The sequence below is a fragment of the Rhopalosiphum padi genome, chromosome 4, assembly GCF_020882245.1.
Source record: "Rhopalosiphum padi isolate XX-2018 chromosome 4, ASM2088224v1, whole genome shotgun sequence".
Lineage (NCBI taxonomy): Eukaryota > Metazoa > Arthropoda > Insecta > Hemiptera > Aphididae > Rhopalosiphum > Rhopalosiphum padi.
The window spans coordinates 17,834,365-17,860,913 of record NC_083600.1 but is presented as its reverse complement, the minus strand read 5'-3'; the positions used below and the strand labels follow the sequence as shown (position 1 = coordinate 17,860,913).

The 26,549-nt window shown below is 31.6% G+C and overlaps 2 protein-coding genes across 4 annotated transcripts in view; both read left to right on the top strand.

Moving 5' to 3' along the window:
- Positions 1–19,242, top strand: part of LOC132928721 (uncharacterized) — a 53,715-nt gene extending 34,473 nt beyond the window's left edge. The window contains exons 1-14 of one of the 2 annotated variants that reach the window (XM_060993576.1): positions 9,082–9,200; positions 11,716–11,897; positions 13,270–13,439; positions 13,648–13,753; positions 14,947–15,047; positions 15,123–15,284; positions 15,407–15,500; positions 15,589–15,738; positions 15,865–15,966; positions 16,042–16,157; positions 16,227–16,434; positions 16,566–16,780; positions 16,854–17,062; positions 17,827–19,242. In XM_060993576.1, the coding sequence (XP_060849559.1) occupies positions 9,172–9,200; positions 11,716–11,897; positions 13,270–13,439; positions 13,648–13,753; positions 14,947–15,047; positions 15,123–15,284; positions 15,407–15,500; positions 15,589–15,738; positions 15,865–15,966; positions 16,042–16,157; positions 16,227–16,434; positions 16,566–16,780; positions 16,854–17,062; positions 17,827–18,016 (2,034 nt within the window). In that variant the 5' untranslated portion in view covers positions 9,082–9,171 and the 3' untranslated portion in view covers positions 18,017–19,242. Of the gene's footprint in view, positions 1–9,081; positions 9,201–11,715; positions 11,898–13,269; positions 13,440–13,647; positions 13,754–14,946; positions 15,048–15,122; positions 15,285–15,406; positions 15,501–15,588; positions 15,739–15,864; positions 15,967–16,041; positions 16,158–16,226; positions 16,435–16,565; positions 16,781–16,853; positions 17,063–17,826 lie in introns of those variants that run through there. The other variant, XM_060993574.1, reaches the window with a different exon arrangement.
- A 5,515-nt stretch (positions 19,243–24,757) lies between these two features.
- Positions 24,758–26,442, top strand: LOC132928835 (large ribosomal subunit protein uL4m). Of its 2 annotated transcripts, none has more exons than XM_060993745.1 (7): positions 24,758–24,911; positions 25,049–25,170; positions 25,239–25,429; positions 25,504–25,728; positions 25,788–25,897; positions 25,975–26,048; positions 26,115–26,442. In XM_060993745.1, the coding sequence occupies exons 2-7, from the start codon at positions 25,071–25,073 to the stop codon at positions 26,261–26,263; spliced, it is 849 nt and encodes a 282-aa protein (XP_060849728.1). In that variant the 5' UTR covers positions 24,758–24,911; positions 25,049–25,070; the 3' UTR covers positions 26,264–26,442. The 2 variants fall into 2 exon arrangements, with proteins under 2 accessions (XP_060849728.1, XP_060849727.1); XM_060993744.1 differs by having other exon boundaries at positions 24,789–24,965.
- The last annotated feature ends 107 nt before the right edge of the window (positions 26,443–26,549 follow it).

The following is a 26,549-nucleotide window of genomic DNA, read 5'->3' as shown; positions in this document are numbered from 1 at the left end:
TTTATGATTTTATATGATTATGTAAACAAAATTATAGCTTTTATTTCGGTCTTCGAGTTCTGCAGTAAAAATAAAAAGCTGTAAAAGTATTCAAAAATACTTATAAAAACTTTTTATAAATTAATTAATAAAAACTTTTAGCTATATACATAAATAAATACATAATACATATAGTGGTAAAGTTTTTAAAGTTTTATTAGTCGATGTAAAATGTATATCATAAATAATAAAACTTGCTTTACGCTACCTTGTTTTTTCATTTTATGGTATATATGAAAATTGTAGCCATAAAAATTCCTAATATATTTAGATATATAATACCTCTAATCTTATTATATCAACGTTTACCAATTTTACATCGACGAATTTTATCTAAAAAAAAAGTGGTATTGTGTAACTATGAATGTTATTTCTGTATAAAAATATACATATGTACCATATATACCACCTAAGTACACTCTGTAAATTTTTAAAAATACATAGGACACTATCATTTACTATCAATATTTTTATTAGTTCCTTAATTTCTTTTTAACTTTGACTCTTGTTTATATTTTTTTATATTTGTATCCATAATGCACACTGAACCACTAATAAACTATTATTTATGAGCATATTAAAGAATTTATGACATAAAGTGGTGCGTATGGTAGAACTTTGCAAATATGCTTTACATATCCACAAGCCCACCTAAACTTTAAATAATTCTTATTAAGTTGTAAACAATAAAAACTAAATTTAACTTTTGATATTTATATATAAAAACATTTTCAGAAGCAAAATAATAAAAATAGTTCTCATATAAAAAGTTTTAATTTTTAAAACCTGAATTGGATTGTTATGTCGAAGAAGTAACACACTTCAAAAATCATGATGTTAAACATTTGATGAGTCTGTTTTATGAATATGTGTTATGTATTTTAACATTTAAAAATTATAAAAATGGTCAATAACTCAAAAATTGAATTGACAGCTAATGTCTGCATTTGCAGTGTATATAATTTATATTTTACTACAAAATATAGGTACTTAGTTTTTATTTTATTATAGTAATGTATATTTTATAGTATCTAGTATAATTTAATTAAATTAACTCTACAAGTACTGAGGTACGCTTAATAAATCTATAGATATAGGTACAAAATACAAATGATATGTTTTGTTATATTTATAAAATTATTATGAAATCGTTAAATTATCAGATTATATAAAGTTATTATTGTTATAAATGGTTGTTTGACGATGATTGAATTTGAATAGGTATATAAATATATACTGTGTGCAAAAATGAATAATATATTTTTTTTAATAGAGTCATAAAGATAGGTCATATACGTGAGTTAGATAAACCGCAGTGGTGCGTTTTTTGTTTTTTATTTAAATACAAAATACAAGCAAATACGTGCGAGTTAAATAAAAATAGTCCTCCATACATGCGTAGAACTCGATAAATAGCCATTTGTTTTTTAAATGTTTTGTTTAATAATTTAAAAACTAGTATAAAATTTCTCAGATTGTAATACTTGGACACCTGACTGTAATATAACCACGCGCTCCTCGACGGTCGCGATTTGAACACAATAATAACATGGAGTTTTGTTTTGTTTGAAATTGTTAAATAATGAACTGTGCCATGCGCGAGGTCAATTAGTAAAAGTTTATTTATGTACAGTCTACGCGGTAATTATTATTCCGACGACAACGGGCAACGCTCTATTTATTGTTTAATCCTGCACACTGCGCACCGAAAACATTCGTATAGGCCACAAATGTAGATTATAAAAATTAAAATAATTATAATATTATAATTTATAATATTATTATCTACAACACGATTCGCGCGTCGAATTATGCGTTATAATAATAATATGTGAAAAATGCAGTCCGGCCAGCGACCGCAGCTGTGCATATAATAATAACATGCGGCAACATTGCAACATCGATTTATAATAATATTAAATATATATTATACGAAAGAAACTAAAAATTCCTGAGGAAAAACGCAATTTTATTATTTTCAACTTTCATTTATATTCCATGTGTATAGTACCAGTGCGTACTGGCTATTTACTGCAGAAGTGTGCGACCGAAATAATATTAGCCACTGTGGCTTGATGTACATATAATATATACAATAAACTATATCACTATCATTGAATTTATAAAATTTTAAAAACAAATTGTATACCTGCAGTTTATACATAATTTATATAACTAATATAAAAGGTGGTTGTAATTATTAACAGTGATGTAGTAGTAGTATTTTAGCTGTGTACGGACTGAGTTGATATATGACTTTGCGTGTGCTTACAAAAAACTGATGTAGGTATTGATCTAACGTTATCTCTTTTTCATTTACACATATTTTGTAAACTTAAAAAAATACATCATACATATATCTACAGATAATAATACAATATACCACGGTATGTAATTATGTATATAACACCAATGAAATCATGAAAAGACCCATGATTGGATCTAAAGTTAAACTTTCATTTTTTTTTGTAAATGTTAAAATATATAATACAGATTAAGAATATGCATTTAAGATAGCGTTTTTGATATTTATTGAATATTTGGCATTATTTATGTCGTGTCAATGTTTTTTATAGAAACGATTTGGAGATATTTTTCAAGAATTCAATTAATATGACTTCAAGCCTACATGATATTATGTACCAACCCCTCCCAATTAACGTTGACATTGACTATGAACTGTAGTATAATGCAACGTCGCCCGGATTAGAAGGAAACATTACATTAAAAGTTAGTAAACATATATGCTATACGATTTGGAATAATCGGCGGACGATGATAATATTATAATAATTAAAAACCGATATGCCTGTATAACGCGCAGGAAAACGACGGAAGAGCGCTGCGGTGATCGCGAAATCGACTTTGTTTGATAATAGATTACGTAAATGCGTATAGTAAAAGCGTTCTCACAAGGTCCGTAAGTTGACGAGAGCACTAATTCCCGTTATAGTGCCAAATTTTAGTGCTCAATTAGTGCAACGCCGATGTCGCATTATTATATTATTATAATATACAGTATACACTGCAGTAATACACTACTACGACGTGCTGCTGACTGTTGCAGTAATCGCCCAAGCACGATGTGTACAATATGATAAGCTATAACACTGGCTAACAAAACGTGTGTTTGTGTATACGCAAATTAGTAATTTGATATTTGAACACACACACACACACACACATACACACACACACACACTATCATATATATACACAAATAATTGTTGTTACAACATTATACCTGCCCATAATAATGGCATATATTATTTTCGGTTTTGGTGAAATATATTGCATGTACGCGACTTGAAACAAAAATCATATTGGGCCCACCGCGAGGAGGTGCGTTTAAATCAGGCGATACGCTCAGGCCCCCTCTCATCGCCCACAAATCAATCGCTTATAATATTTTAATATCACATGTTGTGTGTGATGTAAGTTATAATATACGTATAAATATGTTAAAATACGCAGTGACGTATACGAAGACGCGGTTGCGCAGCAATATCCGTGTGTTATAAACGTATTATATAGGTAATATTATTATCGTCGAGAGAAAAACAAATAATGCGACGACGAAAACAACAAATCTCAGAACGGCAAGGAACAGGACGTATTCGCGCGCGTTCGAATCTGGCACAACGCGCGGCGCGATGCGATCCGCCGCGCTGGCCCGGTGCCACATTACCGCGGAACACAATGTCTTGTCGTATCGGTACACGAACCCGGAGCCTAGCGACTTTTTTTTTGGCACGCACCTCATTCCCACCACCGTCTCATCGCATCACATCCACCGCCCCCCTCCGATTCTTATATTCTCTGCGGCCGCCGCCGCCATCTTCTTCCTCTTATCGTTTTCTTCGCTCCCCATCTCACCGGTGCATAACTCCGCCGCCGCTCGAACTCGCAAAAATAAATCAAATACGTATTCCAGAGACGGCGCGCGATCATCATCTTCTGCTGCGTTCGTTTCAATGATAATATATAATATGATAATACACGCGCGTTTTCGCGCGAACTGTGCACGACGGCGGCGTCGCGTCACTCCGACGAATTTACGTAACTATGTTATATTATCGTCGTCCCGCCGCGGGGTCGACGGCCTCATCCGCTACACGCGTGTAATTCTATATCATAATAATAATACCATATCGATTTTATTTATTTTTTCATCATTATTATCATTATTTTTAAGACCGAGACGGTGGGGCCGGCTGTCTCGACGATAATAAAAATTATACTATGTACATATAGCGATTTCCCCGCAACCCGACGGTGTCCGTCCGTACGTAAAAAAGTAATAATATAATATGTAGATTATCACACATGCGTTCGTGCACGTAAAAATATATTAATAATTATATAAAATGTACTTATAAATATATATATACATATATATATCATTATTATAATAAGGTGGAGGACACTGCCACACAAATACACACACCGTTACGGTCGATTTCGTGGAGAGGAGAGGTCGTTGGCCGGCCGCCGCCGGGTCGCCACATTGGTAACTTTCACTAGCGCCGCGCCGCCCGGTGAACCCCACCACCCCGTCGCGTTTCCGTGATGCAACGGTCGCCCCCGTCAGCTGACTAAACTCGCGAGCGTCCTTGTCTCTCCTCGCGTTTCTCATCGAAGTTTTCTCCGCGGCGACGAGAGCATTTCCTCATAACCATCACGCACCTCGCAAAAACGATTAACTTTGATTTTCTTCACGGGTATTTGCCGCTATGCCCGTGACGAGAGTCACAGGGGTGGTTGCTATACTATAGATACAGGCGTATATGTCTGTATAATATATGTACTACAAAATATACGAATTCGATGTACGTATTATTGTCTCATTAGGAATACAGAATCACATTATATATTTTATATCGAGACCAAGACGTACGGAATAATTAAACGCGAGCGCGATGAGGTGAAAAAGGTAAAAACAAAACCGACAAGACGTATATATGTGCATAATAATAATAATAATAACAATAGTGTATATAGCCTGGTTGTTGTTCCGCTGCGGTTAGCCGGCCGTTGAACTATGTCCCAGATTCGTGTGTATACGCGCTATAACCGCCACCGCCGCCGCTTCGCCTATAGAACCGCCGCCGTCCGTCCCGCCGCGCGCGTACACTCCAAATACACACTCACACACACACACACAATGGGCTCGTCCCGGTCGCGTGTCCGTCCTTGCAGCGCCCGGAAAATCGCGCAGCGTCCTTGTCGCCCATCCGCCAGCCCGCGTATACTATAATAGTCATTGGTATAATCTTCTTGCGCACCTAACTGTGTTCAGGATGGATGGATGGATTGGGGGGAGGGGGGGGGGGAAAGGGACGCGTCGATCATACCGGCGAAAACGGTGACAAGACGCGCTAGTCGGCCGGATCCGTCGCCGGCCGTTGACCCCGAGTGTCTACGCGATGTTATATTATTAAATATATACGACGCCGGCGAGACCTGCAGTGGGTGGGTGGGAAGGTGGTGGGGAGAGGGCATTGTTGCAGCCGTTGCCGAATAATATTGTAATTATTATCGCGATACCTACTTAATATAATTGTGCGGGGCGCCCGCGATTGTGCAATAATAATAACGGTCTGCCAAAACACCGACAGCAATATGTAGAGGCACTATAATAAATAATATTATAATAATAATTCGAACAAAAGAGGCCCCCGACAAGTCGCAACCAACACACATATTCGAGTAATATATATATATATATATATGTATTATTTATTATTATTATTTTAATAATACCGCGTTACAACCACTGCCGGTTACGGTATATTTTGTTAACGCGCGCGCCATCGTAATAATATATAACATAATAATGTTATATTTAAGGTGGGTGGAGTGTATACATATGTATATAGGTATATCGGCGGTGGAGGAGGTGATGGCACTCGCGCGCGGATACAGCACAAGGAAATCTGGTGTGAGCGCGGCCGACCCGCGGTCCTCCCCTTCTCCGCACCCCCCTACGCGCACATCCCTCCGCGCGCGCGTCTCGTCACGTCGCCGCCCGGGAGTCACTGACCGATTATGATCGTCGTCGCCGCCACCTTTTCCTCCTCGTCGTCGTCACCCTCTCCTCCGCCGACCGACCATTTCCCAGTCGCCTCCCCCCCTTTCCACTACCCCCTCCACGCCAAACCGATCCCACCCCTCTTCGCGGCTGTATATCATTTACGTATATAATAATACAACGTTCGATACGATATTATACACACTGTCCTCTCCTTCGCCGCGAAAAAATTTACCGCCGCGACCTACTTGCCCGCACAACGATTATATTATTATTATTATTATTATATTATCATCGCACACCTTTATTATTATTGTTTTTTTTTTTTTTTTTATTATTATTATTATACATATTATTTATTATTTCTCTCTCTCTCGCTCCGTATCCGTCTCACCGCTCGCGTTTTGTTGTGCGGTTATTTTTTTTCAGCCGAGGATACGCACACCAGTATTATATGTATATATAATATATATATATACGTGTACGTATACCGCCGTGTGTTATAGGTGTATTATAAATCGTCGTGCGCTGCTCCGCATTCCGGACCCATTGCCCTAGTGAACGGCATCGGCGGCGGCGGCGGCGCATTTCCCCGCTCGGTCTCCCCCGTCCGATTTCACCTGTATATAATGCGGCGACGACAAAATATAATAATATATAACAATAATATAATATAATATAAATAAAATAAAAAACACCACTGCGGCCGATGCGAGTCGTTTACCCGAACGGATTTCCATTATAACGCGTATATTATATAGCTATAATATATAATGTATTGCAGCGATATATAATGACTACATTATAATTATTATAATATAATATATTTAACTCGCGTATATTATATTATAATTATTTATGACACACGCACGCGGCGTGTGCCGCCGGCGGTATTTCTGTCGTTATTTTATCGTATACACGAAAGTCGCGCAAATATTGTGTTTTGACGGCGGCGGCGCGGCGCAGCATCGAAAATCATGAATTTTTTTTTATTTTTTATTTTTTTTTTTTTTTTTTTGGATCAGACGAACATTCGCTCAGACTTCGGCGTTATATAATACAATACGGTCTTAATACTGACTTCGAGACGTTGTCGACGCGCCGCGCGTTTATTATTAAACAAATAAATATATATAATAAATAGGGGTCATTGATCGCGCTTTTTATGCAGATAAATGTGTTGTGGACACGACTCGTACGCGCACACCGCACACTCTGTGCCCGTAGTTATATAGGTGTACTTATTACGAGTTACCTATTGCTCGCGTGCATTTTGTGAATTGTGTTTTTGGTCCGGGTTTTCGCCTCATGACTATTACAATAATATTATATATTTATACGAACGATCGCGCGAGATCTTATTATTATCATCATCGTCGGACGCCGTTAGAAATTTAAACCGACGCGACAACATTCGTTATAATATTATTATATGTATCATTGAAATATCAATCACCTCGGAAGCGAATTCGCAGAATCTCGTTTACGTTAAATATAGCGCGTATTAATGTAATATTATATTGTCAGCCGTAAGGTACCCAACGCAGCAATTTAGTACTACGATTATAATAATAACAGTCAGCCGTTTCACGTTTAATTGCAGCGGGTTCCATACGCGTGCACGTATACATTATAATATGTATATTTGTATTAGTATTTTACGTTTCGTTATTACGAGTAGCACTGCGATTTTGACGTTATTACGGAATGCACTCGAGCCGTACCTATGACATTAATTGTGTTGGTTTTTGTTTTAAGAATTTATTATTTTTACTATACAAACCGATATAATATACTATCAAGTATGCATAACCATCAAAATCGTTTTCCGAACCGTACATATTCATTTGAACATTTTAGAGTTCGTTGAACCGTCTGCAACACTTTTACTGACTAGTTTTCTTTAAGAATACAAAAAAAAAAACTGAGTCGTCTCACGAAATGCAATCTTATATTATAGAGGGCACATCGAAGTATTGAATAATGCAGAACGGTTTAAATGTAGATAGTTACTAACCTAACCAGCAACCAGCTCTGAAATTGAATTAATTTAAAATTTACGTTTCTTACATGAATATAATATACGTTATTTTTATATCACAAACATATATGTGCAATCCGTCTATTATATTATATTATACTTTCGTTTTTACGTATAGGTTTGTTTACGTTTTGTTTAAATTTTAAACTTTATTCATATGAATATAATATTTATTATATTATAATATACTCAATGACTATACACACAGTTTAGTCATGGGAAAAGTTATATAAATAAAGTTCATATGGTACACTGTTTGGTTTCTTTACATATAATATATATATAAATTGTAGAAAGTTTTGCTACAAGTATATATTATCTTACGTAGTAATACGAGTTTCAGGATTTGCAGTGAATTTAAAACAGTAGAATTAAAAATACTACATACTTGTTATCAATTATTGCAACAAAAAATTGCGATTTTACATCTATATAAAATAATTTTATATAAAGGACGTTGACCGATTAAAACGTTTCTCGTGAAAATCGCGTAGATTATCATGAATAAAAAAACAGAGAAATAGAATCGACTGCGGTGGCTATACACCTATATATAATTATTCATTTTTATCGAACTATATTTTTATCTCCGTCTTGTTTTCCGGAAATTGTATTTTTTTTTTGCTATGGCAAACAATAGCAGCTCTCACGGTCCGAACGGAATGTCCCCGCGCCCAGACACAATCGCGATATACACACACACACATATTTGCAAACTCCAAAACGGATTTATCAAAAATGTTTAATGTGTAAATAAGAAAAAAAATAATTCGATGGTTAGCAAAAATATAATACCGGCCGGCCGAGTACACGGGTAGTCGATAAAACGTATATAAACATTTAATAATAATAATAATAATAATAATACAGTTCGCACGGCCTACATCCGCCCAAGTGTTGCTGATGGTCTTTTATCAGTGGACCAATGACTAAATAGTTTTGAAATATTTTTTCCTCCTATCGCATTTTAACGGGCACACACCACTCACGTACTACACTATTTTAATACAGTGCGTTCACTGTTCGCGGTTAGAACACCTTGCAGCGCTCTCGATGCAAAATGATCAAGAAACTTCTCGCGGATTGTTTGTAAGTTGATTTTTAAAATTTTTTTTTTTGTTTGTCAATTATTATCATTAAACCATACAATTTATATAGGAGTTTATTCGGAATTTAAATATATTTTCAATCTTTATTATATCAGTCAATTTCGTATTTACCTACATACTATATTTTATATGATGTAAAAAAAATTTTCGTCAGTATTGTTGGCGAAGAAAAAATCGTATTCATATAGCTGTAGAAAGTGTGCTTATATATTAAATGGCAAACCTAAATTAGTAAAGTATAATATTATGAGCTTTCTACAGGTAAACTTTGACCTCTTCCATCAAATGTATTTATTATATAGTACCCCCGGTTCTGAATAAATTATTAATTTTTATGTATTATAATCATAAAGTTAAATTAAATCGATCATCAGATTAAAATGAAATGATGACTACGTTTTTTTTTTTATTAACTATGCGAGATATTGTGTTATTATTATTTTATTATATTCGTGCAGTGTATATATTATATATACCTATAGTGCAGCGCGTACCAGCTATACGTTCCGATGAAGTTTAACCGGTCTTGTCAGCAGGTCATCTGAAACGAAGAGAAATAGAAAGTGGTGTAGAACTCGCGGTCGTTTATTAATATATTATCATTATATACCTATAATATAGCTTAAAGGAGCGGGTATATATATATATATATTGCAGCCGTCAGTGCATATAAGTTATTGACTTCGTGTGACGCTTGCCAACTAGAAAAAATAATAATAATAAAACGGAAAACGATTAAAACGCATACATGATATAATAATTATACTTCAACTCATACGCTCGCCTAGCCGTTACGATTGCAATCAATACATTTTTATATGCACTATATATGTAGCTACGACCGTGGACTATAATAATAGTAAACGGTCAGATTGTGCATAATAGTTGAGGAATGCGTATTTTAATGCACTATTTAACTTTATACTATATGCGGTACATGATGTATATACATTATACATATTAATTGATATTTAAATGTGTCGAGTTTTTTTTTTCAAAAGACTAGTATAATAGTCGTCTTCGTTGGCAAATTAATGCAACTATGACTGCGCAAATAAATGCGGTGTTGAAACGATGTTTTTTAACATCAAAGGACGCGGTGTAAAATATGTATTTCGAATAACACAATATTACAACAACTTATGATATCACGAAGAGACACATTTATCTCAGACATCTGTCACAATAAAATGTACGCTCAATACGATAGACATCTGTTATGCAGTTATAATATCTGCAGATTCAGCCTACGCGGTCTAATAATCTACTATACGCAGCGTTTATAGCAATTTAGTTTGTTTAGATTTAATTACAACCTACAATAATATATTGTAATCATAAATAAAAACTTGATAAGTAGTTATAGGTTGTTTTATAATACAAAAAATAAGTGTTTTTCATCGATCCGACATGTAATGCTGAAATACAGTGCATTGGAGTTAGATGCAACTCAAAAGAAACCGTCTAGGTATACAGCGATAAACGTAACACAGAATCTTTTGAGCGACAGATTATACATGTTAAAAAAAATTATACTCGTAACAAATAATACTATCATTACGATTCACGAATCTTTGGTTCTTATCGCTTTATTATTATTTTCGCCATATCAGCGGGATGGGTTAGCGCCATAATATCATAACAACTACAACAGTTCTAACGCGTTACATAATATTTTAAAAATTTTAAAGCGTATTTTGAAATCGGATAAGGTCATTGTGAAGCTTTATCTCATTATACCATAAATGATATCAACTCTCGCGCAGTACTATGCCGTTACGTTATATCAACGTTGTTATTTGTGTCCAGCGAGCTGGGAAGTAGGTATGTAATAAATATTATAAACCGTAGCTCGATCTGCTTTTTACATAGCGAAATCACTGCAGACGGACAAAATATATGCAGTGAATAATAACAATAAATGTATTTATCGTCAAGTCGGCGGCGTATACATTATTATGGCTGTATAACGGAGAAAACAAAATACTGCTGCTGCGCATTTGCTGCACTCGTATAATACATCACACGAGCTGAATAATAAATAACAATAATAATAATAGACGTAATTTGGGAATAAATGAAATTGTGTATGGTTTTTTAATCGGTGTTAACTGATGCTAAATGATTGCGAGACCCGAAAATTCGCAATGTCGAATAAAAATCGGTCCACACACACACATAATATATTTGCGTGCGATGTTTTCGTCTGGTAAATATATATAGCTGGTTCGTTGACATCTGCTGCAGCGTTATACATTACGTGGGTCGGTGAACCTATTGTAATAACATTTTTGTCTCTTGATCAAATAATCGAAATTAACCGAATAACGTCGTCGGTCGAAAAAAAACATTAAAGTTTAATATATATTTTAGAATTGCATGTACGCCGCAGCAATGCTTAAATTCATGCCGTTTAGACCATGAAGTATTTACATAGGTACAAATTTTTTAATATTATTAAATTTTAATAATAGTTTTATAATAAACTGTTACAGGTTGGAAAACGGGGTGAACGCGCAAGAACCTCCAGGATGTATGCATCCATTGCCCGCACATCGGCCAATCGAGCTGACTTTTAGCAACCTGACGGTGACGTTAGACGACAAGAGACACGTGCTGAAGAACATCAGTGGAATCGTTAAACCAGGGCAGGTGTTAGCCGTAATGGGTCCTTCGGGTGAGTTTGATACTATACTTCATTCATTTATATATAAATATATGAAATAGCTGGTACAATACATCAACACAATGATGATATATTTAGTTATAGGCAACGTCCGAGGAAATTATTGAATTTAAAAAAGGAATAGACACAAAATGCACGAACGTTTATACAAATTAAATACTCGTTAAAGTGTTTAAACAATAAAAATATAATACATATTATAGAAGATACAGGTTATATAGGTATTAATTGACTATTATGCATTACACACTTTTTAAATTAATAAACGTTAAAAAATGAACTACCTTGAATGTATTTAGGTACCCCTGGAGAGCAGCTTTTGAACTTCAAAACTCTTCAGTTCTAAGTTTCAACCACTTTTATAAACCAATATCCTATAACTGGGGTGGAAAACTCAAAGTTACTTGAGCGCCAATTTTTAGAACTTTAAAATATAGCTGGCCAAACAGCATAAAAAGTTAAAAAAATAAAGCTCCTGTACCATCAGTCACGACTGATGACAATTTTTAAAACCGCCGAATGGCTCAATTGAGTTTTTAGAGCATTAAATATATCTCTTTCTTTGGATAATTCATATCTACGTTTTACGATAAAAATTAAATCGATTTTATAAGTATAAAAAATTAAATTAAATTAAGTAATTTGTAAATGTAGCACGGGCCAGATAAAAAAGGATCACGACCCACCATCCCTGTCTTATGATATAAAAAAAAATAAACATCAGTTGACCTTAAACATTTTACCCCCTCATCTGTTGAGGTATATTTGATACCTACGTTCTTTGTGATGCTATACCATTAGATAAATAAAGTCCAATAATCTATATAATTATATAATTTATCTGTATCTATAATTTATTACTATATTCTGTCACTGACATAGGTAAAAATTACAGATTATGGAAATTAATAATGCTATATAATATAGTTGAGTATTTCACGAAAATAACACGTATTTTTTTTTTCATTATGATAACTTAATAAATAATTGTTGCTAATTAAATTGTTTCTACATTACGATAAATATCTATGAGACGTAATCAGATGTTTTTAACGATATTCAACCTTAGGAAACCAGAATTTTATAAAAAAAACTAGCTGTCCCGACACGGCGTTGCCCGCGTATTGCAAAAATTTATAGGGCCTTAATGGAGATAAAAACTATCCTATCTTTTAAGTTGGACCAAAATACACACAATGTAAAAATGTCATCAAGGTCGGTCCAGTAATTTTGGAGTTCATCCCGGACAAACACTGTGACACGAGATTTTTATATATAAGAAAAAGATATTACTTATATTTATAGACCAATCGCGCTAATAATGTTAATAATAATTTCTATTATTCGTTTTTATATTTTATAGGATGTGGTAAAACGACTTTGTTAAACTGTTTGTCGGGCCGGACAAAGTTGGATTCGGGGTGCATACATCTGAATCGCGAACGTCTCAACAAGCGGTGTAAGCGGCGCATCTGTTATGTATTACAACAAGACATCTTCTTCCCGGACCTGACTATGAGACAAACACTCGAGGTATGTCTTTCGTATTTAAACACAATAATATAAAATGTAGTTTGGAAAAAAATATTTACAAATAATAACATTTTAATGGCGGCGATAATCGTTATTATAATGCATAAACGTCGATGCGTGCTATATAATTATATTTAGTTACTAATAAGTAATAATAATAACTATAGTATTATAAAGTCTCGTTTTCTTTTCATGTTCGCGATTGCAGTACGCGGCACTGCTGAGACTTCCCGATTCATTATCTCACAGCCAGAAAATGCAGTACGTTGATCACATCATAGACGTGCTCGATCTGAACAACTGTCAAGATACAAGTATGTAAATCCGTAGTATACATTATTATAGGCACCGGGTTTCGATTAACAACGGTGCGCGCGCTCATATATTATAATAGATCGATATAATAAATTAGATTAGAATAATCGTTGGAAATGATATTATGTGTACGCCGTGCAAACACACACACATGAGGACTGCTGAACGAGTGTGCTTTGTTCGGCGCTGTAGCAGTAATGTGGTTGCATAACCGATCGAGAAATAAAACCACATCGAAAATACAAAAAAAGCGAATAACAAATATGTATGAGTATTATACGCTAATCTATCATAAAGGTTAGCCAAGGTTACCCTTAATATTACGCTATATATATATATATAAATATTTATGTGTGTGTGTGTGTGTGTGTACGATGGCCGTGCATTATCTATACCTTTATTTTAAAATGTATATAATATATATATTTATATAATATATACATTATACACACGATATAATATGATATAAATTATCATGCGGAGTACCTACATACTCAACGTCGTAAGCAATGTTATGATTTCTAAAACAAAAAACGAACATCTCCAACGTTTCAGTAATTGAAATCATGCACGTCTGTCGTTTTAGTTTTTGAAGGGTGTGTAATAAACTATAATAGCGATTTTGGCAACTTGCGAGACTGCCATTTAGTAAACTTGATAAAACCACGCCTTTTGTTTTTATAATATAGTCATAATATAATTATATTATATTATACGTTCTCGAAAATGTATGCAGCTTATCGGTACAGAGTTTAGATGTTTTCTTCGAATTCATATTCAGTTTACCGTTTTCTTATAAAATGAATAATTCACCGTCAATAAATTACCGTACCTTGATTCGTATATGTTATATTGGTATTTGATATTATGTTTCTATACCGAACACAGATGCAGTGCTGTAGGCAAAGACAATATAACATAATAGCGCTGATGCAGTAATATTAAATCACCAGTTTCCTTGTTATTATTAATTAAATATTTTTTTATTTTTTTATCAACTATAATTATAATGTTAAATTGTGTTTAACAATAAAATCGACTTTCTGTTATTAATTAATAATATTCTAAAATAGTTACTGATTAAACTTATATATAATTAAAATATATTGTATGCACATTATTTTTTTTTTATGTCCTATAATAATAAGTATACTAAACTAATCGCATATATATGTACTTTGTTTTATTTTAGTTATCGGGGACTATATGAAGCGTGGTTTGTCCGGGGGTGAAAAGAAACGAGCAAACATCGCTTGCGAACTCTTAACCAATCCCGCATTAATGCTGCTAGATGTAAGTATAAGACTTAATAGTCGAAAATGAACAACTAGTTTATGTTAAATTAATAATTGACTCTTTAAAATATAGGAACCCACGACTGGACTAGACTCTCATTCGGCATACAAACTGATGTTGTCGCTAAAGAAATATGCCGAAAAAGAAGGAAAAACTATTGTTGTTACTGTTCACCAACCGTCATCGCAAATATTTCATATGTTTGACCAACTACTTTTGATCTGTAATGGACAGGTACGATAAACTAAAAAAAAAAATCATTTAAAATGTTCTTACTTTATATATTGCGTTACACCGCATAATAATTTCCTATATATATATTACAATATAAGACTATTTTTATGTTTTATATATAGACTGCATACTTTGGTGACATCAATAAAGTAGTAAGTTTCTTTAGTAACATTGGAATGACGATAGCCCCACATTACAATCCAGCCGATTTCATTCGTAAGTCTCATTAAACATGGTGTTTAATTATTATCTTTAGCCTTTTGAGGTTATATTTTACTAATACTGCGATATAATTTATATATAGTGGAACAAGTAAAAGGCACGGAAGAAATGAAACAAAAGATAATAACAGCCGCACAACAAGCCCAGGACGATTATTATCAACAAGAATTGTTACATTTGAACTGCACGTGTGACAAGTACCTAAATAACTATCGTCACAATCACAGCAATGGTATAATTATTATTATTTATTGTAAAAAATCACTATCTTATCGCAATTAAATATACCTAATACCCATAAATGTTAAACAACTAATATTCTATACACAATGACATCTAATAGTTTGCTTATATACAGATAACTATCAATGGCCCATGAATGCTACCAATGGTCATATTTGTACAGCGTTCAGCGACTCATCTACAGACAGCAATGAAAAATGTTATACTACTATTAGAGGTATGTACAAAATTTAGTATTTTAGAGTAAACATACTACAGAATCGACATTGTTTAATTTTTACCTTTACTGCAGTTCACGAAGACGAAGCGAGAACTTTATGGCCGGACAGCCAGAGCCATTCTTCAACTTCTACGTCTGACGAAGACTTTACTTGGCAATGGCCCACCAGCTTTTGGACACAGTTTAAAGTAATAACATAACATTAAACAGTATGAATATAATGAGACTCAGGATTTATATTGTATTTTATTGTTTAGGTATTGAGTCAGAGAAACTTCCAAGAAGCGCGTCCTCAAATGTTGAGCACTCTGAACTGGGTGCAAACCATTGCGCTTGGCTTATTAGCTGGTCTGCTGTGGTTTCAATTGCCTCGTACTGAAGAATCGTTGCATAACATCCAGGGATGGATGTTCTTTTCCACTACTTATTGGATGCTTTTTGCCCATTTTGGTACACTGTCTTCTTGTAAGTATCTATACAATATTTTATTATAATACTCGTTCGAAAAGATGAGTCTATCGAGTTATAATATGTACTATGTACATTATTCATAGCTATAATTTTATCAATAATTGTGATTTTATTGTTTAATACAGTCCCGCCCGAAAGAGAAGTTATTAATAAAGAACGCCAGAGTGGAGCGTATCGTTTGAGCGCGTATTACCTGGCCAAAATGGTCGGCGAACTGCCGTTGACAATCACCTTGCCAGCCGTCTATCATCTGATCTCCTACCCAATGCTCGGCATGCATAGTTTTAGTACATTCTTCACCCTATTAATGTTTCTACTGTTAAACACCATCGTCGCTCAGGTAAATTCAATTAGAATATACTTTTTCGTGTAATTTATCTGATTGCTAACAAAAATGTCTTTTCCATTAACAGAGCGTCGGATTTTTCGTGGGAGCGTTTTGCATGGACATGCAAGTCTCGATTACAATCAGCGCCTTGTACACACTGGCCACACAACTTTTTGGCGGCTACTTGGCGACAAATATTCCTAGCTGGTTGCAGTGGATGCAGTATCTCAGTATGGTACATTATGCCTACCAAAATATGCAAATCGTCGAATTTAGCGACGGGGAACCAATCATGTAAGTATCAACCATGTATTTTACCTAACCTTACCGATGTTTTATATTATGTAACTAAAATGCTCTGGTATAATAAAATATCTATATGCAATTGCGTCGAAATCCACATCTTGAGGGGTGCGAGGGGATTTACTTGACCCTTAATGGAATTTCAATTTTTTTCGAAGAAATAACATTAAAATTTTAAAAAATCGATTATAAAAAATAATGAATTAAAATTTTCTAAATTATTCTATTTCACTCCGTTTGTTAAAAAAAGTAGTGATTACAAAAATAAATGATCTTGTTGCTTATACATTTTCTGATAATAATTCCTAAACAAATAACAAATAACATACAATTAAATAAAAAAATCGAAATTCATGAGGAGTTCGTTTTATAGGCAGATTTTATTTATATAATAAATAGTTACACCTATTTTTGAATTGATGAGTAAATCACTGCAAGTATTAGTGGTTTATCTATACTTTTTTTTATCTGTAATTTAAATATACAAATTAGACGTAGTTTGTATTTGAGATATCAGGATTTAGCATTTGTTATATTTACCTAAGTGTATAATTTGTATCTAATTAGGTATATAATAAAATATAACTGGTGATAAGCAAAATATTATGTACAAGGCCAGTTTTGGTTCTCTTTGGAACCACTGTATACCTATTAGCACATAATATATGCGCTATAATTATCTATAGTACCTATCTTTATATATCTACTTACCCTTTTTCGTATTATATACTAACGTAGCAATGTTTTTTACACAGGTGTGGAAAACAATCCATGTATAATGTTTGCAAAACCAACTCATCTAATTTTATACCAGCGTTGGACATTGTAAACGCACAAGGTGCATCGTTCCCATTATGGCTGAACACAATGATACTGTTCGGCTTCCTTATCGTGTTCAGATTGTTAGGTTATCTAGTGTTGCGTTTCATCCGAAAACCAAAGTGAATACCTAAACCGTTAATGGCTGTGAGCGATTAACATTTTTAATTATTAATCGTTTTATAAAAACATAAATATGGCTGTGTCATTTTAGACATTATAATATTTTTTATCTCGTTATAAATATTAAACTTAGAGACTCGTTTTTCAACTCGATAATACCCCGAACTCATTTCCTAACGCTAAAATTTGGTGCTTGTACCTATTTTGATCGGATTTCGGGAAAAGCGGTGTGAGATGTGTTACACGTATTTATATGTCGCATTGTTTTGATTTTTTGTACTACATCGTAATAATGTTTTTAAATGTTGCATAAAAATTATTTTAAGACTTTAATTACCTATTTTTTTAATTTTTAAAAATTATTGTATAATTATTGTTTTATTGAGTTCGAACATACAGAATTTTTTGTCACTAATACCTCTGAGATGAAATTTTGTTATTCTGTTCGCACAGATTTTTCGTTACTACTTAGATAATCACATTTTTAATTTTTACTTTAAAAATGCTTTATTAATTTTAATTGAATCACTATTCACCGTTATTTTATTTTATAGTGTATGAATTATACATTTTTTTTTAACTATAAATATTGTATTTATTTTAAATTTTTTTGTTCTTATTTATTACCATTTAAGCGGTACAAAAAATGTTAATTTTGTTAATATATATATATATTTTTTTTTTTGTAATTCGATAGTTTTTGTAAGCAATAATAATTTCTAACTACAGTTTCTGTAATTTTTGACTGGCCTGTATAAAGTCATATTTGTTTTTATTGTAATACAATATAAAATTTCTATTATTGAAAAAACATACAATTAAAATGTTTTATTTAAATTTTTTTTTTTATATAATATGTATATTAAATATTCATGTTGCCATTGAATATGAGGCATTTGAATATTTAATAAAATTATTACTTCGTTTATTTTATGTTTACAACTGCCAAAATAAATATAATATATTCGAATATTCCATGTACCTATATATGTCGTATAGTTATATTTAATTAATATTTTATTTTATGAGGACAAAAAAAATCATTTGCATGTTGTATTACTGTTTAATAATTTGAATATGCATTGATATAATATTTTTACTAAGATATGAATTATACGATTATGTGTTTAAATACATGTTAGATTTTGAGTAACATTAGCCACTGGAGGCTTAAAATTGTTGATTTCGGTTACAGGCTAAAAGCCTAAGAATAAAATATGTTTTTGATATGACTATTGTTATCGAAAACTTACACGTATATAAATAATATTATTTTTTTGTCTCAGTTAAGACTGAAAAATACAAGCACACAATTTAACAGACAAAAATAAATATAATAAATAATTTTAAAGAAAACATTTTTTTATCATATATTTTAGATTGTCTAACTATACTTTACTTAAAGGGCTAACAACTGTGTTAAATATACAATATATTCTTACACACTATATCAAATTAGTAACTTTAATTATAATTTATATATTATCAATTATAAAAGCTGTATAGCTCTTGTCTTATATTTTAAGTCAAAATAAAATAGCTTTAATATTTACTTTATATATATAGTATCTATAGATACACATAAAACTTGGATGAATTACATAATACTCTATAGACACCATCAAAGTAAAAAAAAGCGAGTTGGTAGGTAAATTTAACTTTCGAACTAGACTTCGTGATTAGAAATTGTCATAGTGCTATGTCGAGGAAACGGCAGCCTTAGGTTTTCCGCGGTTCGATTTTAATTAGCTAAAATTGTTACTGTTTTCTCAAATATTGTAGTAGATGATACCTTCAAATTGCAAAGTATTGGTGTTGTACCGGCGTTAAGACGATTTCATTAGTTTTTAAATAGCAAAAAACTAACGTATTCAATGTACAATTTATTATCATTATTATATGCAGACAAAAGGTAAATATAATAAAGCGAGATCAGCTAAATAAACTAATAATGCGAGTTTTTTATAAACATTTTAAGTTCAAATTTGGATGACATTAGATATTTAAATGAAGAATAACGTTAGTTATTTCAGTATTATCCAATAACAATATATTCATTGGACATGACATTTTCATGTACCTATATTATACATTTTACTATACAATACGCAATTAATTTTTCAAATTATTTAAATTAATTTTAAGTTACTGCCTATTTATACGATGAACGTATTCATGCCGTTCTACAGTAAGGCGGTATTGCCTCAAAAGTTAATAACGATAATATATGATATAAAAATATAAATGTATATATACATTATTTATCGTATGTACTATTATTAAATAAATTACTTCAATAGCAATCATAAAAAAGTCATGAAATATATTAAATAATACCTATATAGGTCAGTAATTCTCAACCTTTTTTTAATTCATGTACCACTAGAATCAAACACTACGTCGCCCTAATATCCTAATAATAAACATTCATAACTATAAACGTTATGATTATTCTTTTATTAAAAAAAAATATTTACACAGTACGCAGAAAAATAATAAGTAGGTAAGTATACTCTTTTATTTAAGTTGCTAGGTTCAATAAAGTTGATACTTGAAAATTTAAATTAGCAAATAAAAATAATAAGAATTAAAATAATAATGTTTTGTCTAAATTTAATGAGAAATTGGTGGAGAATTCGTTTCACCCCGGTTGAGAATCACTGATAAAGGCTGACAGATCGTGTCTACTCTCAGGATCGTTTATCCTATTCCTATACAACATAAAATTGTATATATCAATACAGTATCAATTGAATACAAATTGAACAAATTCATTACCGTAATCTACTTGGAACTTCTGTATAGCAAAGCGGTATCCAGCGTACCTTTATTATATCACATTTTCTGTTTTTACCCTTAACAATTAACACCACTAACCATTTTTTAAATAAAGTTTTTTTTATTCTTAACTCTATACAGGTGTTCAGCGTAAGGAAATAATTAATTGTATTAATTAAGCACACAGAAATGAACAAAAATAGTTGTAATTACGTCACAAAGATATCTTTAGTAAATATTTACAAAGAATTATTCAAACTGAAAGAATATTTAATAAAATTCCGTACATAAGCAAAAATCTCTGATATACGTATAAGTTTAACACGGCGTGTTAGATAGGCAATTTAGGCCCATTATTACAAATATATCGTCTCTGTTACATACTAACCACTAACCGTGAAAAATAAAAAAATGTACAATTTTGAAGCCAACTTAATATTCAGCATATGATTATTGGTCTACAGGTGATCATGGACCCTATAAAAAAAATAAAATTTGATTTTTGTATGTTTTATGTGTGTATATTATTTTGGTAACACACCTGATCATAATGTTTCGTATGTAGAGGTAAACCTACATCTTCACCCAGATAAATGATAATGCTTAATATATATGGTTTTTTCAAAATAACGAGTTTCAAAGCTTTTTGTAATATATTTACAAATAATCACGATTATTATATTTTTAAGAAGAAGAGTGATATTCCGTACAACATGCTTACTTATTTATAACCGTCTCGCGAATATTTATGAGCATTTCAAGTTCAAATATGCACGAGATTCAACATTCACCCCTAAAATAACTTCCTAAAGTTATTTTAATTTTTGTTGTAATTCAAAAACGATGCAGATACCTAAAGTTTTCATAAAATGTTTATATTGACATTTTCTATTCATATTAGTTTTTTTTTTTAATATCAATAAAAAATTATTCCCAAGATTAAAATTTTTGAAAATTAATATTGCATCATAATAATAGTTATACGCTCACTTGTTATAAAAAACTGCTTATTAAAAGCTAAATACCTTATTTTGAAATAATAATAAAAACAATACTTTAAATACCTAAACAAAATCAAATAATTAAAATATAGATTCTATTGTAAGTATAATATTTTTTTACCGAACCTCGTGTACACTATAATAATAGTGAAAATTATGTCATGAATGAAATGTACAATTTAAAATAGGTATGTGCTGCTGTCAATAATAACTAGGACTCGGAAGTTGTTGTATTGAAAATCATGAAAATATGCATGCAAAAATGCATTACAATTAATATTATCAAAAATGCACGAAAATATGCATAAAAAAAGTTTTATGCACTCAAATATGTAATTAATTTATTATTTTTATTTTAAATAAAATTTAATAAATAATAATTATTAATAAATAATATTAATAATACAAATGTGAATAAAAAATAGTATTTGTACGTTTATACACTATACGCATAGTCTAACTTTTTTCACATTTGCAATAAGTTTATCAACTTTTGGATATCCTGCTCGTACAGTTTCCGCGATCCTATGAAATACATGGGCCAAACAAGTAATGTGTATAATTTTTGAATAAAATAATTTAATGGCTTTTCCAGCTATAACCATATAGGGGTCAGCGTCACTAAGACACAATAATACATTATCGTGCTGAACACCGTTCAGCCAAAGTAAGTTCATGGATCTATCAAATAATTTACAAATTGTGGAATGATTAAATTTTTCCAGCTCCCCAGAATGTAAAAGAAAAATCTTACTACGTTCAGTTTCATTTAAAATGCCAATAACAACGCTTGCCGCATATCTGGCTGTAATATACGGTTATTCTCATCTATTGACACCCAAATACATTTATTTTGAACATAATTTCTAATTTTTTGAAATGTATTTTCATAAGTTTCATTAACATAACCTTTCCTTAACGTTGATTTAGAAGGAGAATATCTTTACCAGTGTACTTCGATAGAAATTCTTTAAAACATGGATTGAATAATTTATTCATAGGTATATTGGCTGTCAACAAAGCCTTAAGGTGCGTTTACATTAGAGCCCGAACACGAACGAACGCAAGCGAATGCTACCGAACGAACCAATGTAAACGGTCGCGTTCGCCCCAAGAGCGGTATGATCAAAGAAACCCTCCATTCAGTTTAAACGACATTCGGCCCGTATCGAGAATTCGTGACTTTCGTCCGAACGGTTAATTAATAAAAAGTGTGAATTTTGTTTTTTATTTCATTTTTTTTGTGGTTTTAATTATTTCACTGACTCGTAATTATGGAGTGGAATGACGAAATATGTATACAATTAATAGATTTATATAAATTAAGACCGATCCTTTGGGATCTTACTGATCCTCAATATAAAATGGTCAAGAAAAAATTGGATTTTTTGGATGGAAAAATAAGCAAAGAACTTAAGGTAGATATAAACGAAGTGAAAAAAAAATGGAGAGCCTTTTAGCTTCTTTCCGAAGAGAGAGGCAACGTGAAGCCAGCAGTGGACGTTCAGGAACAGATGAGATTTATCATTCAAAATGGTTTGCGTTTGAGGAAATGAAGTTTTTGAACGATAAATTTAAACCTCGAATTACCAAAGATACTGTTGATGTGAGTAATATTTTTTTTATATACACTAGATAGATCCTTATTTGCAAGAAATTAAAAGATTAATAATTTTGATATTTTTTATATGTTATTACATACATGGTGAATGGTGATTGAATATAGACTTTTTTGTAGCGTCCGTTATAAATGGTTGTATAAGTAGTTAACTTGTAAAATTTTCAACGCGCTTAGCTGCCCGCTTATGTTTTTCCGTCTTAAGATGTTGGGTGACAATAAACCTTTTATCCACGCTCACTTTCGTTTCACAAAAATTACAAAACAATGCATTTTGGTCTGCTGAAAAAACATCTGACCCAAATTCTGCAATATATTTTTAAACTATAAAACACTCGTTATTTGCTTAGGCATTTTTGTTGCGAAACGAAATTAATTCAAAACGTAATAAAATTTACAACAAAAATAAAAATAATGCATTACGATCGTACGATGCGCACACGATACCGTAAGACGCGAGACTGATATATGCTAGCAGAGTAATGACGAGCCGTATAGGAAACTATTTTTAAAAAAAAAACCCTTCAAATATCTTATCTTTATTTAACGTTTATCGACTTCGATAGTGCACAGAAAACTCTTAAAATATAGCATGTCTATTGTGAAAAAATGCGTGTTTTCATTAAAACCTCAAAATATGCAATTTTTCTTTGATATATTTAAATTCGTTTTCGTTACAACTTGAAACCAATTTCTGTCTTACTTAGCAATTTATTGGACTATTCAATAAAAATATGCGAATTCAATAAGTCCCGTCCCGAGCCCTAATTATAATACTATAATATTTACACATATATTATATAGGTATAGGTAATGTTAGTAAAAAGCACGGATATAGATACTATAATATAGTATCTATATCCGTGGTAAAAAGTATGTGAATATTACCTTAATACACCGGCCAAATATTTGATTACATTAAACAATTAATTTAAGTAGCATAATTTTATACATTTTCATTACAAAACTGAATACTTCATCTTTAATTTTTTCGGTCAGTTTATTTCGTTTATTAGAATTTTTATATTGATTAATATGCAGGTATAATAAATACTAAATAAAATATTAATTGTTCATCGGAAGTTTTTCGGGCTTATCACTTATCAGTTTTCCATGAATAACGGACTGTAAGTTAATACGGTTTGTGTAACACATATCATTTTCTTCTCTAGTATTATTTTTAAACTAAATCAAAATAATGTTTTCAAATCTAATTTTCCCACGAAAAGGGAACGTGTAATTTTGAGAACCAATTGGCACACTGATGATGATAATATCTACCTCAGTCTTGGTATTATTGGTAGTCCTTGGAAAGATATTTACATTCGGGATACTAAATGATAATAGTGATAACTGATAAGTGATAACATCCATACGGCATTTTATTCCATAAAACTTATAATGTAAATCCAATCCAAAATCCAAATAAATATACATAAAAATTATATAGTACTTATTAAATACTAAATAATTACTCTATTATCATAATTTTTTTTATTGAGTAAGTATTTTATATTTAAACTCTTATTCATTAAGTACCTTCGTAGATTAAAAGGTAGGTACATGAATTGTATTTAAATACTACTACATATTAATATAATTATAATATTACATAAGACCATGTTCTTTTTATTGTAGTTTATAAAATAAAAATCAAAAAATGTTGTTAAATTGTTTGGCAAAACAAATTCGTGCTCTCCCATCAACGTTCACAGCGGCATGTCGATTGTCTACAGTGGCAGTTGAAAATGACGATTTCAGTAAGTGAAATAGTTTTATTTGCACATTTTAATGTTGTATTTGTGTTTAAACAATTATAAATTTTCAGCTGAAATTGAAGAGCCACCAATGATATACGGCGGATACACAAACTTACGCCAGGCGTGGGTGTCTAATTTAGATACTATAAAGGAAAGTCCTTCTACAATTATAGATTTACATCCCCAAGTGTTTGGCTCGAGACCTAGAATTGATATAATACACGAAAATATTGTATGGCAAAGAAAATATAAATATGTTGTAAGTTTTTTTTCTTTTATTACATCAAATATTTTCTATTTTACAAGTCTAACAAACCTAATTTATTACCACAGAGTTATGCTAATACCAAAGTTACCGCTGAGGTATGCATGAGCAGTAAGAAACCTTGGCCACAAAAGGGTCAAGGACGTGCACGACATGGTACTAGACGTTCTCCATTATTTAAAGGGGGATCTGTTATACACGGACCACGCTCTCATAAAACTCATTTTTATATGCTTCCATTCTACAAAAGAGTTTATGGACTTACTTCAACGTTATCAGTCAAGCTAATTCAGGTATGTATATTTTATGTTAAATTAATGTGCATACATAGTTAACAAATTGTTTTATTTAGGACGATTTACACATAGTGAACAATTTGGATTTACCAACAGATGATCCAGGATATATCAAAGATTTAGTTGATTCAAGATTATGGGGACCTTCAGTTCTATTTATCGACGAGTAACTATAATTAATAATATTATTTTATATTTAAATAATTAGGTACAAATTAATGATTTTAACATACATTTTTATAGTACCGATACAATGCCAAGGAATATCAGCTTAGCATTGAATCAAATCAAACACATGAATCTGATGCCAGTTTATGGTAAGTTTTTATTAATAAAATGTATAATTTATTTAACTCCTATCTACATACTTAAAATTTTTTTAGGTTTAAACGTGTACAGCATGCTAAAATATGAAACCCTTGTTTTGACTGTAGCTGCAGTGAAAAAAATTCAGGAAAGACTTCTTTATCAATTACATAGGCCTGATGGTCATCAAGCTACTAAGAAGTTCATGTTAAATAAGCAGAATTAATATAAATAATATTGAGAAAATATATTATACTCTACTAGTTGTTTTTTAATAAATTTTTATCATTGATAAACAAAAAATATTACTGCAGTAAAAACCCGATCGCATTAATTTTTCAGAATTGTCTCTCAGTAAAGTAAACTATTATAAAATTAAAGGAATGCTTTCTGGTCAACACAATATTTGATGCATTTATTTTTTACACAGTTTTAATAGCAAAAGTGAGTGCAAAAACCACCGAATTTCTTATTTTGTACTACAAAATGTTCAAAATACTAACTAAAAAGCA

Excerpts from the sequence above, each read along its gene's own strand:
- LOC132928835 (XM_060993745.1), top strand. The coding sequence starts at position 25,071 with ATGTTGTTAAATTGTTTGGCAAAACAAATTCGTGCTCTCCCATCAACG. Across the intron at positions 25,171-25,238 it reads AGTTGAAAATGACGATTTCA|CTGAAATTGAAGAGCCACCA; the intron begins GTAAGTGAAATA and ends ATAAATTTTCAG. Across the intron at positions 26,049-26,114 it reads GAATCTGATGCCAGTTTATG|GTTTAAACGTGTACAGCATG; the intron begins GTAAGTTTTTAT and ends AAATTTTTTTAG.